The 22,009-nt window shown below is 38.4% G+C and overlaps 2 protein-coding genes across 6 annotated transcripts in view; one reads left to right on the forward strand and one right to left on the reverse strand.

Moving 5' to 3' along the window:
• The first annotated feature begins 6,210 nt into the window (after positions 1-6,210).
• Positions 6,211-22,009, forward strand: part of BTBD10 (BTB domain containing 10) — a 70,535-nt gene continuing 54,736 nt past the window's right edge. For all 5 annotated transcript variants that reach the window (XM_061147399.1, XM_061147407.1, XM_061147390.1 and 2 more), the window contains exon 1: positions 6,211-6,372. The gene's annotated coding sequence lies outside the window, so the exon portion shown is untranslated. The remainder of the gene's footprint in view (positions 6,373-22,009) is intronic.
• On the reverse strand, positions 8,841-9,296 carry LOC133048158 (large ribosomal subunit protein eL33-like). The gene has a single exon (XM_061131810.1). It carries the CDS (start codon positions 9,229-9,231, stop codon positions 8,899-8,901), a length of 333 nt encoding a protein of 110 aa, XP_060987793.1. The 5' UTR covers positions 9,232-9,296; the 3' UTR covers positions 8,841-8,898.

Raw genomic sequence — 22,009 nt, forward strand, 5'->3', positions numbered from 1 at the left:
ACGGCCTTTAAATACTGATGATATTCCCTTATGTAACTAGTTTTCTAGGGTTCTTTTGAAGTTATAAAAGAACCTTATAAAATGCTGTTTCTCAAAAAATATGTAACTTTTCATCTTTAGTCCATTAATGTAATAAATTAAATATTTTTGCATGCCTATAATAAAATCTACTTTATATTGATGTTTTTACTTTTTAAAATAGTAAAATTTGTTGTACATACAAAATTTATTGTACATATATATATAGATTTTTAAGGAAAAAAACATTTACTATTTAGATCATGAAAGAGAATATTGTTACTACCTCAGAAATTCCTTGTAAGCCCTTCCTTGATCACATTCCCTTCATCCTCACTTTATCATTATTCCTTTGCTCTTCTTTATAGAAAATCAATATCCCTTGGTTAGATTGGATGGTCTAATAAATATTTTTCATATTTATGCTCTTGCATAGGAAAGGTTCTATTTTTCTAGCCTGTGGTGTCTATTTTCTCACTATCCATTATGGCTAAGCCCTGGCTCCATATTGTTAGGTTTTTACCAGTCACCTTTTTATCCATTTAAAGGTACTCATCTCTGAATTGGTTGAATTGGTTAGGGTGAGCAAATTGCTTTAATAGATCCCAAATATATACCCACCTAAATTAAATAGTTTATTTCTTATTCACATAATATTACTAGAATGTTATACTACTAGGCAGGTGAACAATTCAATAGGATAGCTAGGAACTCAGCTTCTACCATGGTAGCCCTAATGGTCACCTATCCAGATAAGTGGAAGTGAAAAAGGTAGGAATGCCATGTGGGAAGTTTTTACTGGTCAAGCCTGGGAAGGTGACATCATCTCTTCATATTTCACTGATTATAATATAGTCATGGAACCATACCTAATATTGTAAAGAAGGGTAGGACAGCTTCTTTGAAGTCTCTGACTGGGTATAGTATAGTATTCTGTAGAGTACGGTATATTCTGTATAGTATAGTATAGTATTCTGTATAGTATGGTAAGTCTATATTTAACTTAAAAATCTACCAAAATTTTTGCAAGGTGGCTGTAATATAATTATGTTCATGCCAGCACTGTATAAGGACTCTTCTCCCTATTTTCATCTACACTTGTGTCTGATATGTTATTATCAGTGGGGATGTAGTATATTTCATTGTGGTTTTGATTTACATTTACTTAATGACTACTGACATTTAGCACCCTTTCCTGTGCTAATTAGCTATTTGTATGTCTGCATATAAATGTCTTTGCAAGTCTTTGCCATTTTTAAATTGGGTGGTCTTATTTATTAGTGAGTTGTAAGAGTTCTATATATAAGTGCACATCCTTTGTATGATTTGCAAACATTTTCTCTCAGTCTATGGTTTGTCTTTTCATCCTCTTAATACTGTCTTTTGAAGCATAAACTAAAACAAATTCTATTTTAGTGAAGCCCAGTTTCAATTTTTTCTTTTATGCTTTGTGATTTTGGTATCATATCTAGGAATTGTTTGCCTAAACCCAAATTCATCAAGATTTTCCCTTTAATTTCTTTTAGCAAATTTACAGTTTTACTTTTTATATTTAGGTCTATGTTCCATTTAAAGTTAATTTCTTTTTGAGATAAGGATCTAAGTTTTTGTCTCTTTTAGTTTTTTTTTTTTTTTTTTTTTAGCTTTTTTTTAATACAGATATCTAACTGTACTGGCATCAAACACCATGATTTTAAGAAGACTATCTTTTCCTCATTGAAGTGAATGGTCTTGGTGCATTTGTTGAAAATCAACCAACCATAAATGTAAGGGTTCATTTTTGGACTCTCAGTTCTATTCCATTGCGGTATTTGGTTAGCTCATTGCCAATACCACGTCTTAAAAAATTTATTTCTTTATTGTAGTACAGTTGATTTACAATGTTGAATATCACACTGTCTTGATTCCTAAAGCATTGTAGTAAGTTTTGAAATCTTTAAGTGTTAAGTTCTTCAGCTTTGTACTTTTTCATAATTTTTTTGGCTATTCTAGAACTTTAACATTTATACATAAACTTTTGGATCAGCTTGTCAATTTCCACAAAGAAAGCCTGAAAGCATTTGTCAAAAACTGTGAAAGATCTGAGATTTCACTCTATCACCAGCTAGCAAGTTACAGAAAAAGTTAACAAACTCTTACTTTTAATCTAACATTTCACGGTCTTTTTGTCCCAACTTCAATCTTCATATTCTTTTTAATTGCTACTGTTCTCCCTACATAAGGGCTTCCCTGATGGCTTGATTGCTTGGCAGTAAAGAATCTGCCTGCAATGCAGGAGATGAGGGTTCGATCCCCGAGTGGGGAAGATCCCCTGGAGGAGGGCATGGCAATCCACTTCAGTATTCTTGCCTGGGAAATCCCATGGACAGAAGAGCCTGGTGGACTGTGGTCCATGGATCACAAAGAGTCGGATATGGCTAAAGCATGCATGTGACTGAACACCCTACAAAATACTGAGTTTAGCTATTTATATGCCTTTCTTGATCTTTGCATAGGAATGCCCTTTCCTACCATAGCTTCAAGCCAGACTCCCATCTATTCTTTACAACCTCTAAGACAAACATTCTTTTCCTCCCCTTTTCTGCACCTTCTTCATATTTTCAGTTGGAAGTCATCTTTCCTATTTCTGACCTCCCATAGTCCAATTTCTCTATCTCTGTATGACCCAACTTGTTTTCCTTTTGTTATTTAATTATATATCTCATTTTTTCCCCAGTAGAACCTATATATTTATAATATGTTATCTCCCCTTACATTCTTACACACGGTCTTGATCAATAAATATATTTGCTGAATAGAGATAGATTTTTTTGTGTGTATGATTTTCCTGTTCCTGATGTTAGGTGACAGTGCTTAAATAGTACAAAGAAATCCGAGGCTTTAAAGTTAAATAGGATTCTGGGTATGTAGCTTATCATTCCTTCTTTGAACAAATATTCAACCAGAGGTCTACCTTATCTGCCTTGGAAACAACCTTGTGTTAGCATGCTATGAGGTACGATGATATAGACAACTGAAAAAACTTGTCTGTTCATTGTTTGTCTATGAAACTTCTCTATTTCTGTTTTGACCTCTTTCATACATAGATTGATATCGCAGAAAGAAGACTTGTATTAAGGGTCTGAACCTTAGCTCATTCAGTCAGCTAGCATTTATAAACTATTGTACAAAAGTTTTTGATCAATAGCATTATCTACTAGGTATAAAGCTGCTACTATGCCCCCAAATTAATATATGAAAAGTTGTTTTTAAAAAAAATGACAGTGATAGCTTTATTAGATTTTCTTTTCTTTTAAAAAAATAACAGAATAAAATGAACTATAGGTCCCTGAAAGGTAAAATGACTTGACCTGATTCTAAAATGGAATAAACGTTCCATACTTCATCTGAAATCTTTCACTAATTATTCCAATGTTCCCTGGAAAATTCCTAGAACTTGGAATTGTTACTGTTGTTCAGTCACTAAGTCATGTCTGACTCTTTGTGACCCTGTGGAAGCCAGGCCTCCCAGTCCCTCACCATCTCTTGGAGTTTGCCCAGGTTCATGTTCACTGAAGTGGTGATGCCATCCAACCATCTCATCCTCTGTCACCCTCTTCTGCCTTCAATCTTTCCTAGCATCAGGTTCTTTTCCAATGAGTCAGCTCTTTGCATCAGGTGGCCAAAGTATTGGAGCTTCAGCTTCAGCATCAGTCCTTCCCATGAGTATTAAGGGTTGATATCCTTTAGGATTGACTGGTTTGATCTCCTTGCTCTCAAACGGACTCTCAAGAACTGTGTGAATTATGCTAAGTTGAGCACCTGACTGGCACACAAAAGAGTTTGAAATACTTTTTCAAAAATTTTTAATTAAAAAAATTGAGGTATAATTTACATTATTTTCAGGTGTATAACGTAATAATTCAGCATTTGTTTATGACTTTTTATTTTCCTATTGTTAGGTTTATTTGTACGGAGAGTAAGGTGAGTCAAATGTATGTATAATATACATATACATGTGTGTGTCCTCAGTCGCTCAGTTGTGTCTGACTCTTTGTGACTCCATGGACTGTAGCCCACCAGGCCCCTCTGTTTATAAATTTTCCAGGCAAGAATACTGGAATGGGTTGCCATTTCCTTCTCCAGGGTATCTTCCCCATCCATGGATTCAACCTGTGTCTCCTGCATTGGCAGGTAAATTCTTTAACCTGCTGTGCCACCTGGAAGGTTGGATAATATGAAAATAATGTCTAAAGGGAGATTGGCAGAAATACTATAGTAGAATATCAGGGTCTCTCTTTAGGAAATAAAAAGTGAAAACTGTTCAGTCATGTCCAACTCTTTGTGACCCCATGAACTGTAAGTCTGTCAGGCTCCTCTGTCCATGAAATTCTCCAGGCAAGAATATTGGAGTGGGCAGCCATTTTGTTCTCCAGGGTATCTTCCTGACCCAGGGATCCGACCCAAGGATCTGACCCAGGGATCCGACCCAAGGATCTAACCCAGGTCTCCTACACTGCAGGCAGATTGATTATCATCTGAGCCACCAAGGAAGCCCCCTCTTTAGGCAATGATAGCTTTTATTTTTATACAGGAAAATAATTCCTGTTTGACAGATCTCCTGAAGCTTAACTTGGATTGTAGAATTTCTTCTCTTGATTTTGTCTTATAGAAGAAAACCATGATAATACATAAAGGTCAATGGGGGTGTTTGTGGTGGTTTTGTTGCCTGAGGGTTTTCTTGAAGTTTCTCCATGAGATATACCTGTATTACAAAACTATTAGATTTTCTTTCTAAGAAATCTTCAAAGACTTCCACATTAGCAAAATGTGGCAATGATAATTTGGTGTACTATGACAATAACCTGTTTCCCTGGTGGCTCAGATGGTAAAGAATCTGCCTGCAATGCAGGAGACTGGGGTTCCATCCCTGGGTTGGGAAGATCCCCTGGAGTAGGGAATGGCTACCCACTCCAGTAGTATTCTTTCCTGGAGAATTCCATGGACAGAGGAGCCTGGAGAGCTACAGTTCATGGGGTCCCAAAGAATGGGACATGACTGGGAGACTAACACAGCTATGACAGTAACCTGTTTCCCTTAGGTCTCTCATATGTAGGTGGCCTGAGATGTGGACAAGGATGTTCACTATTCTCTACTGTACAGTCAACTGCTCATCTCCATGAACACTCGTTTGAAAAAATATTTTGGTTATCACATGTAGGAGTCACGGAGTTTTATCTTCCCAACTAAAAGTGATTAACAGATTTTCAACAAAGTTCTTTCCGCAAAATCTGTTTTCATAGCAAATTACTCAAACCCGGTCCTCTCCCTCTTCGCTTCCTCTGGGGAACAAATGCTCCTCCCACTCTTCTCAAAACTGGGGAACTCTTACCTATCCTTCAAGATTCAGCTCAAATGTCATTCCCTGGTGATTTCCTCAACATGGCAGGCCAAGTCGGTTCCTTTGTCACAGCTTATAACTTGGCCTTTACCACAGTTCAACAGGATTACCTGTTTCAGGGTGGGCTTTGAGATCTGAGACCTGTTTTCTTTTTTTCCATTTGTGTAGTCCAGCATGTGACAGACAGTAAAGATGAGTGACCGAAACCCTACTATTGGCAACCTTCTGCCGCAAGGAGTAATATCCCATCCACGTTGCTATCGATGTTCCACAGAGGCCCAGCTGCACAAGTTCCAGCTGGTACACGGGTTCCCGCTTACCCACAGTTTAAAAACAAACAGCTGCGGATGGTAGGAAATAGAGGATGGCTCTGACGAAAACCGCTTTTCCTGAACTCAGACCGGCTAGTAGCCGCCAGCTGAGCCGGCAGAGCGAGTTCAGAGTTCACCCAGTTGAGGAAAACGCTTTCCTTGAGTAAACTCAGCGTCTTTAAGGTATTCCTCCAACTCTGGGACGTCCGCTTTTTTCTAACGGTAACAAGAAATCAAGGGAAAATGTGGTATTCAAAGATTTGGAGGTGACAGCTCGCAGCCACTCAGGCTCGAGGATCGCAGTAGATTCCAAGCTGACGTCTGTGGACACAAGCGCTTCCCATTTTGTGGCACCGGCCCCCAGGATGAACGCCCACCCCAGGCTGCCACTCCCTCAACCGCCAGCACCCTCTGCGCCCCGCCCAACTACTGGGCGGTGAGGCTCCATTCTCGCGACGACTCAGCTAATCTCGCCTCTTCGATCTGAGGGATCTCGCGAGAAGCAGCCTGGAGCCGGCCTGTAAACCTGCTGGGGCGGCTTTAGTAGCCGCAGCCGCTCGGGCGGCCGCAGCCACAGACACCTCTCTGGAGGAATCTAGTTGGGGAGGAAGCCGAGGTGTCGCTGGCCCTGGCCTGTGCCTGGACACTCAAAAGGGATTACAGGTTCGAGGGTGACTGGACTCAGTTGGGGAACTCGCTGGGGGCGGCCCCGGAGCCTGGGCTTGGTGGGGGCGAAGGAGGAAGGGGGCGGAGGGTGAATCTGGGCTTGAGAGCTCAACTGCTGTGGCGCTGGTCTGGGCGTCCCAGATCCTGCTGGGGGACGGTGGGTGGGGTTCTGGGCTCCGGCCGCTGGCTCCCAGTTCGGAGAGGCAGTGAAGGGACTTGGGTTTCGGGGGTGCTGTTTTTGGGTTGGAAGTTCTGAGGCCTTTCCCCAGAGATGAAGGCGATACCCTCAACCCTCTTTCCCAGGGCAGGGGAACCCTGTGCCCCGCCCCTTTTCTGTCATTCTGGGTTAACGCCGCGACCTCCTGAGGAGGGCGCATCACAGTAGGGGCTAAGTTGGCCCCAGTGACTCGCTTTGGGTGAAGAGGAGTGAGACCCTAATAAGGTGTTGCGTGGTTTTATGTTGTAACGATATCACGTGCGGTAAAGCTTTGTTTTCCCAAAATTTGCACAGAAAAGCTGCTTATTTTCTTCTTCTTCAGATACAAGTTTCTTTCTTTTTTTCTTTTTTTAGATACAAGTTTGACACTCTTTATCCTCTTGAATGGGGTGCAGGGAGGTTAGACATCACGTAGTAGCTTGTTAGTGTGGGGGCAGTGTGACCATCTTTGGGCTGCACAGATTTCCTGCTAATTTTTCTCCTTAATACTTTGAGTCCGTGATGAGAAGTCACTAGTACAGTCATGGTTAGAGCATCAGTCTCTTGTCACTTTATGCATTTAGCATATACAGTTTATTTATTTTTTACTCTTTAAGAGCCTTCATGCTTTTTATTTAAATTAATATCAGAGAAAAATAACAGTATATTGATTTTCTTTGTACAACTGGTATCCCCACCCCCTTAAACAAATTTGATCAAGACTTTTTGGAGAGGGGATTATAGATAAATTTTGAATGAAATAGACTGTAGAAATTGGAATAAGAGATATAATAAAGAGTGCAACTGTAAGGGCCAAAAAAGTTTCTATACTGGAGAACCTATCCAGGACTGAAGCCCAGGCTTTGAAAGTGAGGACTGTAGTCATTAGAATATAAGGCAGAAAGCCATAAAAATAACTTGGGAGATGATTTGATAGTGGATAAAGACTATTAAAAAAGTGTGTGAGGAGAATTGCTTTTGAAGATGTATATGTGTTTTCATAAATTTCTCTAATATTTCTCAGAGTTTATGGCGTAACTGCTATTGTTATACATAAAGAGAAAGTGGGAAGGGAGTTCTGAAGCTTGGAGTGTGACAAGGAACTGGAGTAACATAGGTTCAATCAGGAAAGCTTTCAGTGTCTTGACAATGTTTTTGAATTTTCACCTTTCTTTTTACTCCTAGAAAAACTTTCAGGTGGGCTTTTTACATTTTGTATGTTACCTTTCCACCAGTCTGAATTTTTTTTCTCAACCTTTCTTCTAAATCTTGTAAAAAATTTTTTTTATTATTAACTATGAAGTTGCAAACCGATACATCCTGCTTTGTGGTTTGATACATTAGGTGACTTGTTGAAGTGATCTGGAAAATATGCACCTTTCAGCAAACTTACATGCTTCAGATACTAGGCATATGAAAATAAAAATGAGTGAAATACACTAAAGAGTTTATGCCTCATGTAAGAGGAATATCTAGTTCTCAGGTTCATTTTAATTAGTGCAATAATGAATATGGGCCCAGTCTTCAACCTTCTCAAGAGAACACAGGGGATCTAGATTTTTGCTTGCCATTCTCCTGACTTTTAAAAATATTGACAACTACTTGAAACAGTTAAAAATAACTTCATGTGGCTCAACCAAACCAAACCTGTCAGTTATTGTATCCTGCTCTCTAGGTTTGGAGCTCTGTTATAAGTAAAAATTAATAATTGTACAACTAAAAAAGATTTTAAAGCAAGTATGCCAATTAGTTTGCAGTTTCAAAACTAGAAGTACTTGGGGGGAAAATGTCAGTTCTAATTGAAAGCAGTTAAGTTTAGTAGCCTTTAAATGTGGTTGGGCAAATTGAACTGATGCTTAGTAATATTTTAAATAATTAAAATTTTTAAATATTTAGAAAGATATTTTCTTGTGTGGAAGTAAGAGAAGGGAAAAACTCTCAGTATATTGGTTTAATAACTCAGGGTTCTGAGCAAAGCTGATTTGTAGGTTTCTTGAATTGATATATTAAGAAGCTTTTTATTGTACTTGTGATTAATACATAAAATCTAGGAGACTCATGTGTGGTTTTGAATGTTTATTGTTTCTACCATCGCTTGTTGTCTTCCCAGTCTCTGACTTTTATTGGAAGCAATATTGATTCCTGGAGGATTAGGGGGGAGGGGCACTGAGATGTGAAGAAATGGGAAGAGAAGAGTGTGAAGTGAAGCAGGCACTCAACGTACTTCTCTTTTACACTGTCCGTTACAAGATTCATTTGAGTTAACTAGTTTTCTTTCTTTTTTTTTTTTTTTTACAAATCCACACTTTCATTTATTTTCAAGAAGTTTAAATCCTCGAAGGGTACAGCATCACACGGATTCTGTGTCCAATGGCCTTAGCAGGAAGGTTACTTTGGAATTTGGCACGAACCATGCCACTGTTTCCATGAGCTCGAGTTATCTTTCCCCAGATTACTCTGGTTTTGTTAGGTTTTCCACCAGGAGTTACTGTGTTGTTCTTTGCTTTGTACACATAAGCACATCTCTTGCCTAGATAGAATTCAGTTTCATCTCGAGCATATACACCTTCAATCTTCAGGAGAGCAGTGTGTTCCCTTTGGTTCCCTAGACCCCGTTTATAGCCAGCAAAAATGGCCTTGGACCACAGCCTTCCAGACATATTTGTCGTTTTAGAAGTCCCGTTCCCAGCAGGCCTTCACAGGGTCCAAGATGGCTGAAAGAGACCCAACTAGTTTTCTTGTAAGAAGAATAGGTACTTTGATTAAACACGTGGTGCCTTGTACGTAGTAGAGCTTAATGATATTTGTGGAATTGAACCCTGTGGATTAAACCACATTTACCCATTAAAGGGAAGTACTTTAATCACATAATCTGATTCATACTTAGTTGGACTGTGGGGAATGGAAGTTTAGAGGTCAGTTCTAAGAAAGAAGTGAACCTTAGACATATAGAGGGCAAGGTGAAGGTCTTTGGAGGGAGTAAGGTTGAGAAAAAAGGCTAGGTGAGGGAAAGAGTTTTAAAAAGGAAGATAAAATGGTTAAGTACTACTTTATCTTCTGTGCAGCTTTACAAAGAGCTCTGCCTTTTACAAGGCAGAGTTATTTATCATAACTTATGTAAAGACTGCATAGAATATTGGTTTTCAATCAGGTCTACTTTGGGAATTGGCAGACTTAGTTTTCTTTCTTTAGCTTAGTCTTTTTAGGTCAAGTTAGTCTAACACCTCTTCACCCAATCACTGCCTCTCTCTGGTGTGGGAAGTGAAACAGGAGAAGATGGTATGTTTTCTATGAGGTGTTCCTCTTTGAGAGTTTAGAAAACATCCTTAAAAATCTGTTATGTATTTTTGGAGATTATGTTTGTTGAAGGAGGAACCATCATTTTCTTCTCCCCATGTATCTACCTGACTTGTAAAGTAAGGAAGTTCTCTCTCGGAAGTATTTTTCTCCTGTCTTTCAATTCCTTGAGTGAGATGCCTTCCCAAGGGAAGATTAGATGACGCCTGTGTAGCAATTGAATATGCTTTTGCTCAGTGGCTTCTGGTTCTATTTTTAGAGCTTTCAATTCTTAGGACATAACATTCTCTACTCCTCTGTATGGTAGATGCATATAAGCAGGCTAGACTCTATGTATGAGGGAGAAGGAAACGAAACATCTACAGTTCTAAGTTTAATTTACAATGAAGTAATAGGAAGCTTTTTTAGCCACTCATTTCAGCTGTATTTTTATCTTTGACTCCATTTTTTGTTTGTTTTTTGTTGGTTATGACATACAATAAGGGAGAAAGATGCTCATTAATGGAGGAAGAACTACTAGAAATGCTTTCTCCTCTTGGATAGAATGTTTATTAGGGCTTAAGCTAATGTGTTTCCCTACTATGGCTTGCTCTTGTTTACCTTGTCATAAACTGAGTCTTGGCTTGTTCAGGAAGCAGAGATCTAGAGCTCAGCTATGGAAGGTAAGCAGTCAGAATTCAAAGAGATGCTCTTTGGGAGGGAATTAAGAAGTTGGTAAATGTTCCATGTAGAAATAATAGAAACTTGACATTAAAGGGGAAAGATTTTATGTGGAATATGTGACCTTATGTCATTTTTGAAGATTTGTAAAATGCTAAAAGTATGCCAATAAAAGCATCTCCATTTATCCTAATAGTTTAATTATATTTTTCTGTTTTAAAAATGTAAGATATCTGATGACATGGTACTTGTTTTTATTTTTTTGTAGTTAAAATGAATGACCTATTAGTACTTTCGGTCATGAACTGATATTAACATTTTTGATACTTGGTTGAGGGTGAGAGTCTGTCATAGTGAAATGACTAACTGAAATACTTGATTAGAAACTATTAATAACACTTTTCTAGGCTCATTTAACATTGTAATCATACTTTTCTACTTGGAATACCTTATTTGGGATCATTTAGATCTGTGTTTAAAGCTAACTGTTAGGTCTATGACATAAAAGTTACTTAACTACTCTGAGACTTTGTTGGCTCACATGAAAAATGGAGGTTGAACATAATTGTCAGGAGTTTAATAATGAAATAAATTATGTAAAAGTGCTGTGTAAATAGTAAAGGGAATATAACTTTTTAACACTTTGTCCTGTGTTTATACTCAGAAAATAACATACCTTCTGGTAATCTTAAGACACATCAGGGAAATTTACATTTACATCTAGCTGTCTCATTTGTAGGGAACAAATTCAAATGGCTATTTACAGCCTTGACAATATGACACTTCCACTGGAAATTTAAAAAGTTATTTTTCTTTATTCTAGTCCACATTGAACATAAGGGTTCTCTTTCTTGCTTTTCATGTTGGCATACATTGACTGATATCTGGTATTTTAAGTAAAAAATTGGAATATAGTTGACATACAATATTATGTTAATTTCAGGTATACTACATGATGATTTGATATTTGCATACATTGTGAAATGACCATGATAAATCCAAAACTATCTGTCCCCATATAGTGACCATATCCTTATGCTATGTATTACACCCCCATGGCTTATTTGTTTTGTAACGGGAGGATTGTACCTGTTAATCTCCTTCACCTGTTTCAGCTTCCCCCACACTTCCCTCTAGATGCCACCTGTTTGTTCTCAGTGTCGTGAGTCTGTTTGCATTTTGTTTTTTAGATTTCACATATGAGAGAGATCATGTGGTATTTGACTGACTTCACTTATTATTAGACTCTGTAGATCTACTCATGTTGTTGCATATGTCAGGTTTTTTTTTTTTATGACTGAAAAATGTTTCATTGTTATAGACCATATCTTCTTTATCCATTCATCTATTGATGGGCACTTAGGTTGCTTCCGAATTTTGGCTATTGTAAATAATGCTTCAGTGAACATAGGGTGCATATATCTTTTCAAATGGGTGTTTTTGTTTTCTTAAGGTAAATACCTAGAAGTCAAACTAGTGGATAATATGGAAGTTCTGTTTTTAATTTTTTGAGAAGTTCTATACTGTTGTCCATAGTGGTTGCACCAGTTTACATTCCTACCAACAATGCAACTTTACTGAAATTATTTGTTTAGTGGGTTTTAGTAGTGTATTTAGGATTTTCTTGGCAACCCACTCGAGTACTCTTGCCTGGAAAATCCCGTGGACGGAGGAGCCTGGTGGGCTGCAGTCCATGGGGTCGAGAAGAGTCGGACACCACTGAGCGACTTCACTTTCGCTTTTCACTTTCATGAACTGGAGAAGGAAATGGCAACCCACTCCATTGTTCTTGCCTGGAGAATCCCAGGAAAGGCGGAGCCTGGTGGGCTGCCGTCTATGGGGTCACATAGAGTTGGACATGACTGAAGTGACTTAGCAGCAGCAGCAGCAGCAGTACTTAGTATCATATCATCTGTAAACTGGGAGTTTTACTTCTTCCTTTCTAATTTGGATTTCTTTTATTTCTTTTTCTTGTCTGGTTACTAGGGCTAGGACTGCCCAACACTGTTGAATAAAAGTGCAAGAGTGGGCATCCTTGTCTTATTTCTGATTTTAGAGGAAATGCTTTCAGTTTTTCACTGTTGAGTATGGTGTTAGTTGTGGTTTTGTAATATGTGGTCTTATTTATTCTTCAGCTTGCCAATGTGGTATATCACTTTGATTTGCAGATACTGAAAAATCTTTGCATACCTGGGATAAATCCCTCTTGATAATGGTGTGTGATCCTTTTTATTTATTGTTGAATTTGGTTTGCTCATGTTTTGTTGAAGATTTTGCATCTGTGTTCATCAGTGATATTAGCCTGTAATTTTTTTTGTGGTATCTGTCTGGTTTTGATATCACGGTGATACAGGCCTTGTAGAATGAGTTAAGAGGCATTCCTATCTCTTCAGTATTTTGTAATAGTTTAAGAAGGAGGAGTGTTAGCTCTTCTTTAAATGTTTTGAAGAATCTACCTGTACATTCTGTAAAGTCTGTAAAATCTACCTGTAAAATCTGGTCCTGGACTTTTGTTTGTTGGGAATTTTTTTTTAATTGATTCAATTTTATTACTGGTAATTGGTCTATTCATATTTTTTACTTCTTCCTGATTCAGTTTTTGAAGATCACATGTTTCTAGGAATTTATCCATTTCTTCTAGGTTGTCCATTTCATTGGAATATACTTGTTCTTAGTAACATGATCCTTTGTGTTTCTGTGGTGTCGTTTCTATTTCATTTCTTTTCATTTCTGATTTTATTTATTTGGGCTCTTTTTTTCTTGATGAGTCTGATTAAAGGTTTATTAATTTTATCTTTTCAAAGAATTACTAATAATTTAATTGGTCTTTATTATTTTTTTAAAGTCTCTTTCATTTACTTCTGCTGTATATTATTTCTTTCCTTCTACTAATTTTGGGTTTGTTTTTTCTTTTTCTGGTTCCTCTAGGTATAAGGTTAGGTTGTTCGAGATTTTCCTTGTTTCCTGAGGTAGGCCTGTATCACTGTAAACTTCCCTCATAGGGAGAGAACTGCTTTTTGATGTGCCCCATTAGATTTGGATTGTTTTATTTCCATTTTCATTTGTCTTCAGGTATTTTCTGATTTCCTTTCTGATTTCGCCAATAAACCATTGATTGTTTAGTAGCATTTTTTTTTATCCTTCACATTTGTATCTTTATAGCTTTTTCCCTTGTAGTTCATTTCTAGTCTCATGCTGTTTTCAGAAAAGATACTTATACTTTTACTAAGAAAAGATACTTATAATTTCAGCATTCTTAAATTTATTGAGAATTGTTCTGTGGCTGAACTTTTGATCTACCCATTTGCACTGAAAAGGATGTGTATATTCTGCTGGTTTTGGGTGAAGTATTCTGTATATATCTATTAAATCATCTGCTGTAATGTATTATATAAGGCCAGTGTTTCATTATTGATTTTCCATCTGGATGATCTGTCCATTGACATAAGTTAGGTTTTAAAGTTTGCTGCAGTTACTGTATTACTATCAGTTTCTCCCTTTATGTTTGTTAATATATCTTATATATTTAGGTGCTCCTACATTGAGTGCATGTATATTTATAATTGCTTATATCTTCTTGTTGGATTGATTCCTTTATCATTATGTAATGACCTTCTTTTGTTATAGTCTTTGTATTAAAGTCTGTTTTGTCTGATATAAGTATTGATATGCCAGCTTTCTTTTCATTTCCACTTACATGGAATACCTTTTTCTATCCCATCAGTTTCTTTTTGTGTATATCTTTAAATCTGAAGTGCCTTTCTTATATGAGCATGTAAAGTGAAAGTGTTAGTCTCTCAGTTGTATCTGAATCTTTGTGACCCCATGGGCTGTAGCCTCCCAGGCTCCTCCATCCATGGGGATTCTCCAGGTAAGAGTACTGGGATAGGTTGCTATTTCCTTCTCCATGGGATCTTTCTGATCCAGGGATCTAACCCAGGTCTCCCGCATTGCAGGCAGACTCTTTACAGTCTGAGCCACCAGGGAAGAGCATAGGAGCATATATGTGGGTCTTTTTTTTTAAAATCTATTCAGCCACTCTCTTTTCATTGGAGCATTTAGTCCATTTACATTAATTATTAATAGGTTTATACTTTGCCATTTTAATTATTTGCTGATTGCTTTTGTAGTTATTTGTAGTTCTTTTGCTATCTTCCCTTGTGACTTGATGACTGTCTTCAGTGTTATGTTTGAATTTTTCTCTTTTTTTGTGTTTGTATCTATTACAGAGTTTTGGTTTGTGGTTACAGTGAGGTTAATAAATATATGTATACACATGTATATGATTGTTTTAAATTGATCTCTTAATTTTGAACAAATTCTAACCACCCTACATTTTTATCCTACACATATTTATTATTTTTGACATCATATTTAAAATCTTTTTGTATATATTATGGCCATACATTATTTTATTACCTTTGTCTTTAGCTTTCCTGCTATTATATAATGGTTGATCTGTTACCTTTACTATATGTTTACCTTTACAAGTTTTTTTTTCCTTTTATAATTTTCATATTTCTAGCAGTGGACCTTTCTTTTCTACTTATAGAAGTTCTTTCAACATTTCTTGTAAGGCTGGTTTAGTGAGTGATGCTGACCTCTTTTAGGTTTTGCTGATCTCTAAAGTCTGTTTCCCCTTCAAGTCTGAACAATAACCTTGCTGGGTAGAGTATTCTTGGTTGTAGGTTTTTTTCTTTCTTCACTTTGAATATGTCATGCCGCTCCCTTCTGGTCTGCAGCTTCTGAAAAGTCAGCTGATGGTCTTTTGGGAGTTCCTTGTGTGTAACTAGTTAGCTTTTCTTTCACTGCTTTTAAGATTTTCTTATCTTTAACTTTTGCCATTTTAATTATAATTTGTTTTGGTGTGATTAAAACAAAACAAAACCCATATATATGCTCCTATGCTCTTCCTGGTGGCTCAGACCATAAAGACTCAGCCTGCACAGCGGGAAACCTCGGTTTGGTCTTTGGGTCAGGAAAATCCCATGGAGAAGGAAATGGCAACCCACTCCAGTGTTCTTACCTGGAGTGGACGTTCCATGCTTCCTGAACCTGAATGTCTTTTCTTTTCCTGGGTTAGGGAAGTATTCAGCTATAGTGTCTTGTGTCTTCAAGTAAGTTCTCTGTCCCCTTTCTCACTCTGTCTTCTCCTTCTGGGACCCCTATAATGTTAGTATGCTTGATGTTGTCCCAGAGGTTTCTTAAACTATATCCTCATTTTAAAATTTTCCATTCTTTTTTTCTGTTCAGCTCAGGTGATTTACAGTACTTTGTCTTCCAGATTGCTCGTTGGTTCCACCTACTTTTTATTTCACTTATTCTGTATGCTTTGTTCTTCTTTGTATTTCTAGCTGTTAAACTTCTCACCATGTTCATTCATTCTTCTGAGTTTGTTGAGTATCTTTATGATCACTACCTTGAACTTTTTTTCAGGTAGATTTCATATCTTCATTTAGTTCTTTTTCTCAGATTATGTCTCATTCATTCATTTGGAATATAGTCCTCTATCTCCTTATTTGGCCAAATCTTTGTATTTCTTTCTGTGTCTTAGGTGGGTTATTTATGTTTCCTTATCTTGAGGTAGCCTCATGTAGGAGGTGTCCTATGGGGCCCAGCAGCACACTCCACTCTGGTTACCAGAGCTGTGTGCTCTAAAGGTGCCTTTTACATGAGCTTCATGAACCATTACATTGTTCTGGGGCTGAGTACTGTGAATGTGCTGCTAGGCAGGCCTGTCCTCTGTCCAGTTAGCTGTGCCTTATGTGGTGACTGCAAGCCTCCTGGAGGGCAGGATAGGCTTCTTGTGTGACTCTTTGTAGGGCCTGGTGGGCACAGGACTGCTGCTGGCTCATTGGAGGGTTGAATTGGGTCCCTGGCACTAATAGAATAGAGGGAACATTCCAGAATGGAGATTGCCTGTACTAGCGTTAGCATGGTAGGACAAGCTCCCCCAAACAGCTATTGTCATCATTTTCTTCCCCAAGGAGTGTCCCATTTGCCTCTTGTTTCTCTGGGAGGCTCTCCAAGATCAGCAAGTGGGTCTTGCCCAAGCTCCTTTCAAACTATTGCCTCTGCTTGGGACTTGGAGCATGTTGAGATTTTGTGTGCTCCCTTTAAGAGCAGAATCTCAGTTTCCTAACACCCCCTCCCTGCCTCTCATGCTCCCAAACATAAACTTTCCTGTTTTCAAAGCTAGACTTGTTTCCTGGTGCACGCCCCCATGGACTGGGAAACCTGATGTGGGGCTTGAGTCCTTTTTCTTGGGGATGATCAATTATGATATTTCTCCTATTTGTGGGTTGCTAAGCAAGTGAAACCTAGACACATTAAAAAGCAGAGACATTATTTTGCCAACAAAGGTCCATCTGGTTAAGGCTATGGTTTTTCCAGTAGTCATGTATGGATGTGAGAGTTGGACTGTGAAGAAAGCTGAGCACCGAAAAATCGTTGCTTTTGAACTATGGTGTTGGAGAAGACTCTTTAGAGTCCCTTGGACTGCAAGGAGATCCAACCAGTCCATCCTGAAGGAGATAAGTCCTGGGTGTTCATTGGAAGGACTGATGCTGAAGCTGAAACTCCAGTACTTTGGCCACTTCATGTGAAGAGTTGACTCATTGGAAAAGACCCTGATGCTGGGAGGGATTGGGGGCAGGAGGAGAAGGGGACGACAGAGGATGAGATGGCTGGATGACATCACTGACTCGATGGGCATGAGTTTGAGTAAACTCCGGGAGTTGGTGATGGATAGAGAGGCCTGGCATGCTGCGATTCATGGGGTCGCAAAGAGTCGGATATGACTGAGCGACTGAACTGAACTGAAGCAAGTGATGAGGGTCCTGACAATACAGAGTCTCCACCCTTCCTATCTTTCTCATGTGGTTCCTTTATGTCTTTAGCTGAGGAAAATCTTTTCTGCAGCAAGTTTCCTGCAGCAATCTAATCTTCAAGTTGTTCCTTTAGATAGTTGCTCTGTAAGTAGTAATTTTGATGTGTCTGTGGATGGAGATGAGTTCAAGGTCTTCCTACTCCAGCATCTTGGCCATCTCCTCTATTTTCTGTAATGTGAATGTCAGGTGGAAGAGTAGAGAAAAGGGAAGAGAGAATATACCATAGAGAAAAATGGCATGACATTTTAAAAATCATCTCTTTATTGACTACATTAAAAGTAAATTTTAAAGTTCAGATACCTAAGGAAGTATTTCAGGTGCATAATTGTGATCATATTGTTCAGGAACCCGTTCTGATACTTACTGGTCATTGCTTATTATTCTAGCATAGATGGTAGTTAGAGCCACATTAGTTCAGTTCAGTTGCTCAGTCATGTCCAACTCTTTGTGACCCCATGGACTGCAGCATGCCAGGCTTCCCTGTCCATGACCAACTCCTGGAGCTTATTCAAACTCATGTCCATTGAGTCAGTGATGCCATCCAACCATCTTATCCTCTTGTCCCCTTCTGCTCCTGCCTTCAGTCTTTCCCAGCATCAGGGTCTTTTCCAGTGAGTCAGTTCTTTGCACCAGGTGGCCAAAGTATTGGAGTTTCAGCTTCAGCATCAGTCCTTCCAATGAATATTCAGGACTGATTTCCTTTAGGATCGACTGGTTGGATCTGCTTGCTGTCCAAGAGACTCTCAAGAGTCTTCTCCAGCACCACAGTTCAAAAGCATCAATTCTTTGATTCTCAGCTCAGCCACATATTGCTATTCAAATTTAAATGAATTAAAATGGAAAATTAAAAATTCATTTCATTGGTTGTACGTTTCAAGTGTTTTATCGCCACCTGTGGCTTGTGGCTGCTTTTTGGATGGTGCAGACATAGAACATTTTCGTTGTCACACAAAGTTCTGTTGGGCAATACTGCAGTCTGGAGCTTGAGTCATGCCTAGGGCCTTTTCTGTCTTATTCAATTGAGGGCAGTTAAATAAGCAGAAATCAGAAAGGAATGGAAGGTAATGGGATGAGATGGGTCAAAATGCAGCAGCACAGTAAAAGTTATATGAAAAATATCATGTAACTTATTTTGAAAACCTCTCAGAGGGGAAAAAGAAGACATTGTTTAAAAGTCTGACTTTGTTTAAAGGATCATGGAGGAAAAAATAGAACATTGCTCGAGTCTGCCTTTGTTTAAAGGGTGCTGGTTCTTAAGGAGTTGAATATAATCTCCTTTGATTTAGGACACTTCATCAGCTTATTGGGGATTTGCCTATATTAAATTTTATGTCAAGGTGATTTGCTTCAACTGAGATGTTTCCGGTTTTGAAGGCATTACTATTTAGTCATAGAAGAAAAGGAAAAATAGGGACACACACATAGAAAATAAAACATTGATACTTTTTTTAGAAAATTAAAAAAAATCATATATGCCTTTCAGTGAGCTTTAAGAATTTAGCACTGTAAACAGCATCTAGTTCATTATAATGCTAATTATGTAATGTAGGCATTTAGAAAATGCCTAAGAGATTTTTCAAACATTGAGCTGTTTAAGATGGGAAAAAAATAAATGGTTCTTGAAGTGTTAATGTCTTAAACAAGAAGTTAGCAAAATTTCAATAGAAATTCTATAAAAGTGATAAAATCAATCAAATCAGAGATTTTATCTGCAGGTCACCCCTGGAATTTCAAGGAGTGAATATGAGCTGACTTTGGAAGTCTTACATTTTGGTTGATTTGATTAAGAAGTCTTTCAAATAGACAAAGTACCCTACTCTTAATGGCAAATTCATGCAATTTTATTAAATCTGTTTGTTAGGGTATCCCTGCTGCTGCTGCTGCTAAGTCGCTTCAGTCATGTCCGACTCTGTGTGACCCCATAGACGGCAGCCCACCAGGCTCCCCCGTCCCTGGGATTCTCCAGGCAAGAACACTGGAGTGGGTTACCATTTCCTTCTCTAGTGCATAAAAGTGAAAAGTGAAAGTGAAGTCGTGTCCGACTCTTCGCGACCCCCATGGACTGTATTCCCCCTGGCTCCTCCATCCATGGGATTTTCCAGGCAAGAGTACTGGAGTGGGTTGCCATTGCCTTCTCTGTGGGTATCCCTAGCAGTTAGCAGAGTGCCTGGAAAGATACTGAGTACTCAATGAATAGATTTTGAATGAAAACACAAGTCAGTTGAATTTGATATCCTGGAACTATTTACATAAAATTTAGTCAGATATAATATAATATAAAAGTGCCCTGAATAAAATTTTCAGTTTTATTTACTTGCTTTATTTTAATTGCATCCAATAAAAAAAAATACAAGTCTTGACAATTGAAAGTGCTTCTGTGAGATTTAGACAGGCAGCTTTGAGGAATCTTTTGGGGAATATTAGGGTCATTTGATAATATCTTTACAAATGTTTACAGGAATGTTTGTTATGTTCCATCCTCTAACCCCACTTTCTTAGTGTATAGTTCCTAAAAGTGAGTATTGGCATCAGGTACTCTTTGCTCATTCTTTGCAAGAATGGCGGGTATGATTTGCATGATTGGTGTGTATGATTGTACAATACAATTCTTTTCAAAGATAAGCAGTTAAGTTAAACTAAGTTAAAGTGAAAGTCACTCAGTCATGTCTGGCTCTTTGCACCCCCATGGACTATACAATCCATGGAATTCTCCAGGCCAGAATACTGGAGTGGGTAGGCTTTACTGAAGGGGAAGGCTTTCCCCTTCTCCAGGGGATCTTCTCAACCCAGGGATCAAACCCAGGTCTCCTGCATTACAGGCGGATTCTATACCAGCTGAGCCATAAGGGAAGCCCAAGAATACTGTAGCCTATTCCTTCCCCAGTGGATCTTCCCGACCCAGGAATCAGACCAGGGTCTCCTGCATTGCAGGTGGATTCTTTACCGACTGAGCTCTGAGGGAAGCCCAAACTAAGTTAAAGACTCCCTGTAAATCTTCATAGTAGTGGATTGTGTTAAATGAAAAGCCCTTTAGCTTCCTTTTATCTTAATTTTATTCATTAAAATATTTTGTGAAAGCTTACATACAACATGTGCTAAGCTGTGGGAACACAAATATGAGTCATACTTTGTTCTTGCCTTCAAGGAGTCTTACAGTTTAAGGGAAGATGTGGCAGAAATATATTCTACCAATGCATAATGATGGGGTTCAGAACATGCTACCCCAAAGTATGTAGCCTTCATATATTGAATATTTTAAGCAGAAGGAATTAGAGCAACAGCATATGCTGGAGGAGCTTTCCGACCTGCCTCTAAAGCAGGTTATAAAGTCCTCATGAGAAGTTTCTTTCCTATGCCCAGAGGAAAGGAGCATCTTTAGCTCCAAAGGTGAAGGAACATAGAAATATGAACAACAACTAATACTAGTAAGTTCAGTCTACTCAGCTCATCCTCTTTGTCCTGTCATATCTTTCCACGATTTTCTGCTTTTCATCAAACTTGGCATGAGAGCACTCAGGTTTAATTCTTTCTTTAGGTCTTCATTTCCTTAAGAAGGCTCCAGGGTCAAGTACTGGGTTGGCCAAAAAGTTTGGGTTTTTTGTAATATCTTACAGAAAAAAAAACGGATGAACCTTCTGGCCAACCCAGTAAAACTTATATTAAAAATTTGTATGCTTTTCTCTTGTTAATCTGTCTTGTTACAGGGATGCCAGTTGAAAACTTAGGAAGGGTAGGGCAAAAAGATTTTTCCTCCCCTACAGTATGTATTGACCATATTTAAGCAGTCAGAAACAAAAACAGAATTATAGGTAAGCAGTAAAATTAAACAAGGAAGAAAATTTCTGTAACAAAGCCATCTCCAAATACTTAATCCCCCCTTCCTCATTGTTTTGAAAACAATGTGTGATATTGTCAGATAGTGTAAGAAGTACAATGAAAAGTGAAGTGTTATTTGCTCTGTCATGTCTGACTCTTTGTGACCCCATGAAGCATAGCCTGTCAGGCCCCTCTGTCCATGGAATTCTCCAAGCAGGAATACAAGAATGGGTAGCCATTTCCTTTTCCAGGGAACTTCCCGACCCAGGGGTTAAACCTGGGTCTCCTGCATTGCAGGCAAATCTACCGTCCGAGTCGCCAAGTCTCACTTCAGCTTTTCCTCAGAGGCAACTAGGTATAAGTTTTATGTGATACTGCTAGACATTTTAAAAACATAAAAACATGAGTGAGTGTTTGCATACATATTTTAAGACTATAGTGGAGTACACAATATGTATCTGTACCATGCTTTTTATTTTATTTTTAAAAGGATTTTTAAAAGATTTATTTTATTTATGGCTACGCTGGGTCTTCGTTGTTGTACATGGGCTTTCTCTAGTTGTGCTGCATGAGCTTCTTATTACAGTGGTTTCTCTTGTTGCCGAACATGGGCTCTAGGATGCTTGAGCTCAGCAGTTATGGCTCATGGACTAGAGTGCAGGCTCAATAGTCGTGGCGCGCTGGCTTAGTTGTTCCGTGGCATGTGGGATCTTCCTGGACCACGGATTGAACCCGTGTCTCCCTTACCCAAGAGTGTTCTGGAAGTATATGGCAT

Source organism: Dama dama, chromosome 1 (genome assembly GCF_033118175.1).
Source record: "Dama dama isolate Ldn47 chromosome 1, ASM3311817v1, whole genome shotgun sequence".
Taxonomy (NCBI): Eukaryota; Metazoa; Chordata; class Mammalia; order Artiodactyla; family Cervidae; genus Dama; species Dama dama.

Bases quoted from the DNA above. Each gene is read 5' to 3' on its own strand.
- LOC133048158 (XM_061131810.1), bottom strand. From the start codon at position 9,231: ATGTCTGGAAGGCTGTGGTCCAAGGCCATTTTTGCTGGCTATAAACGG.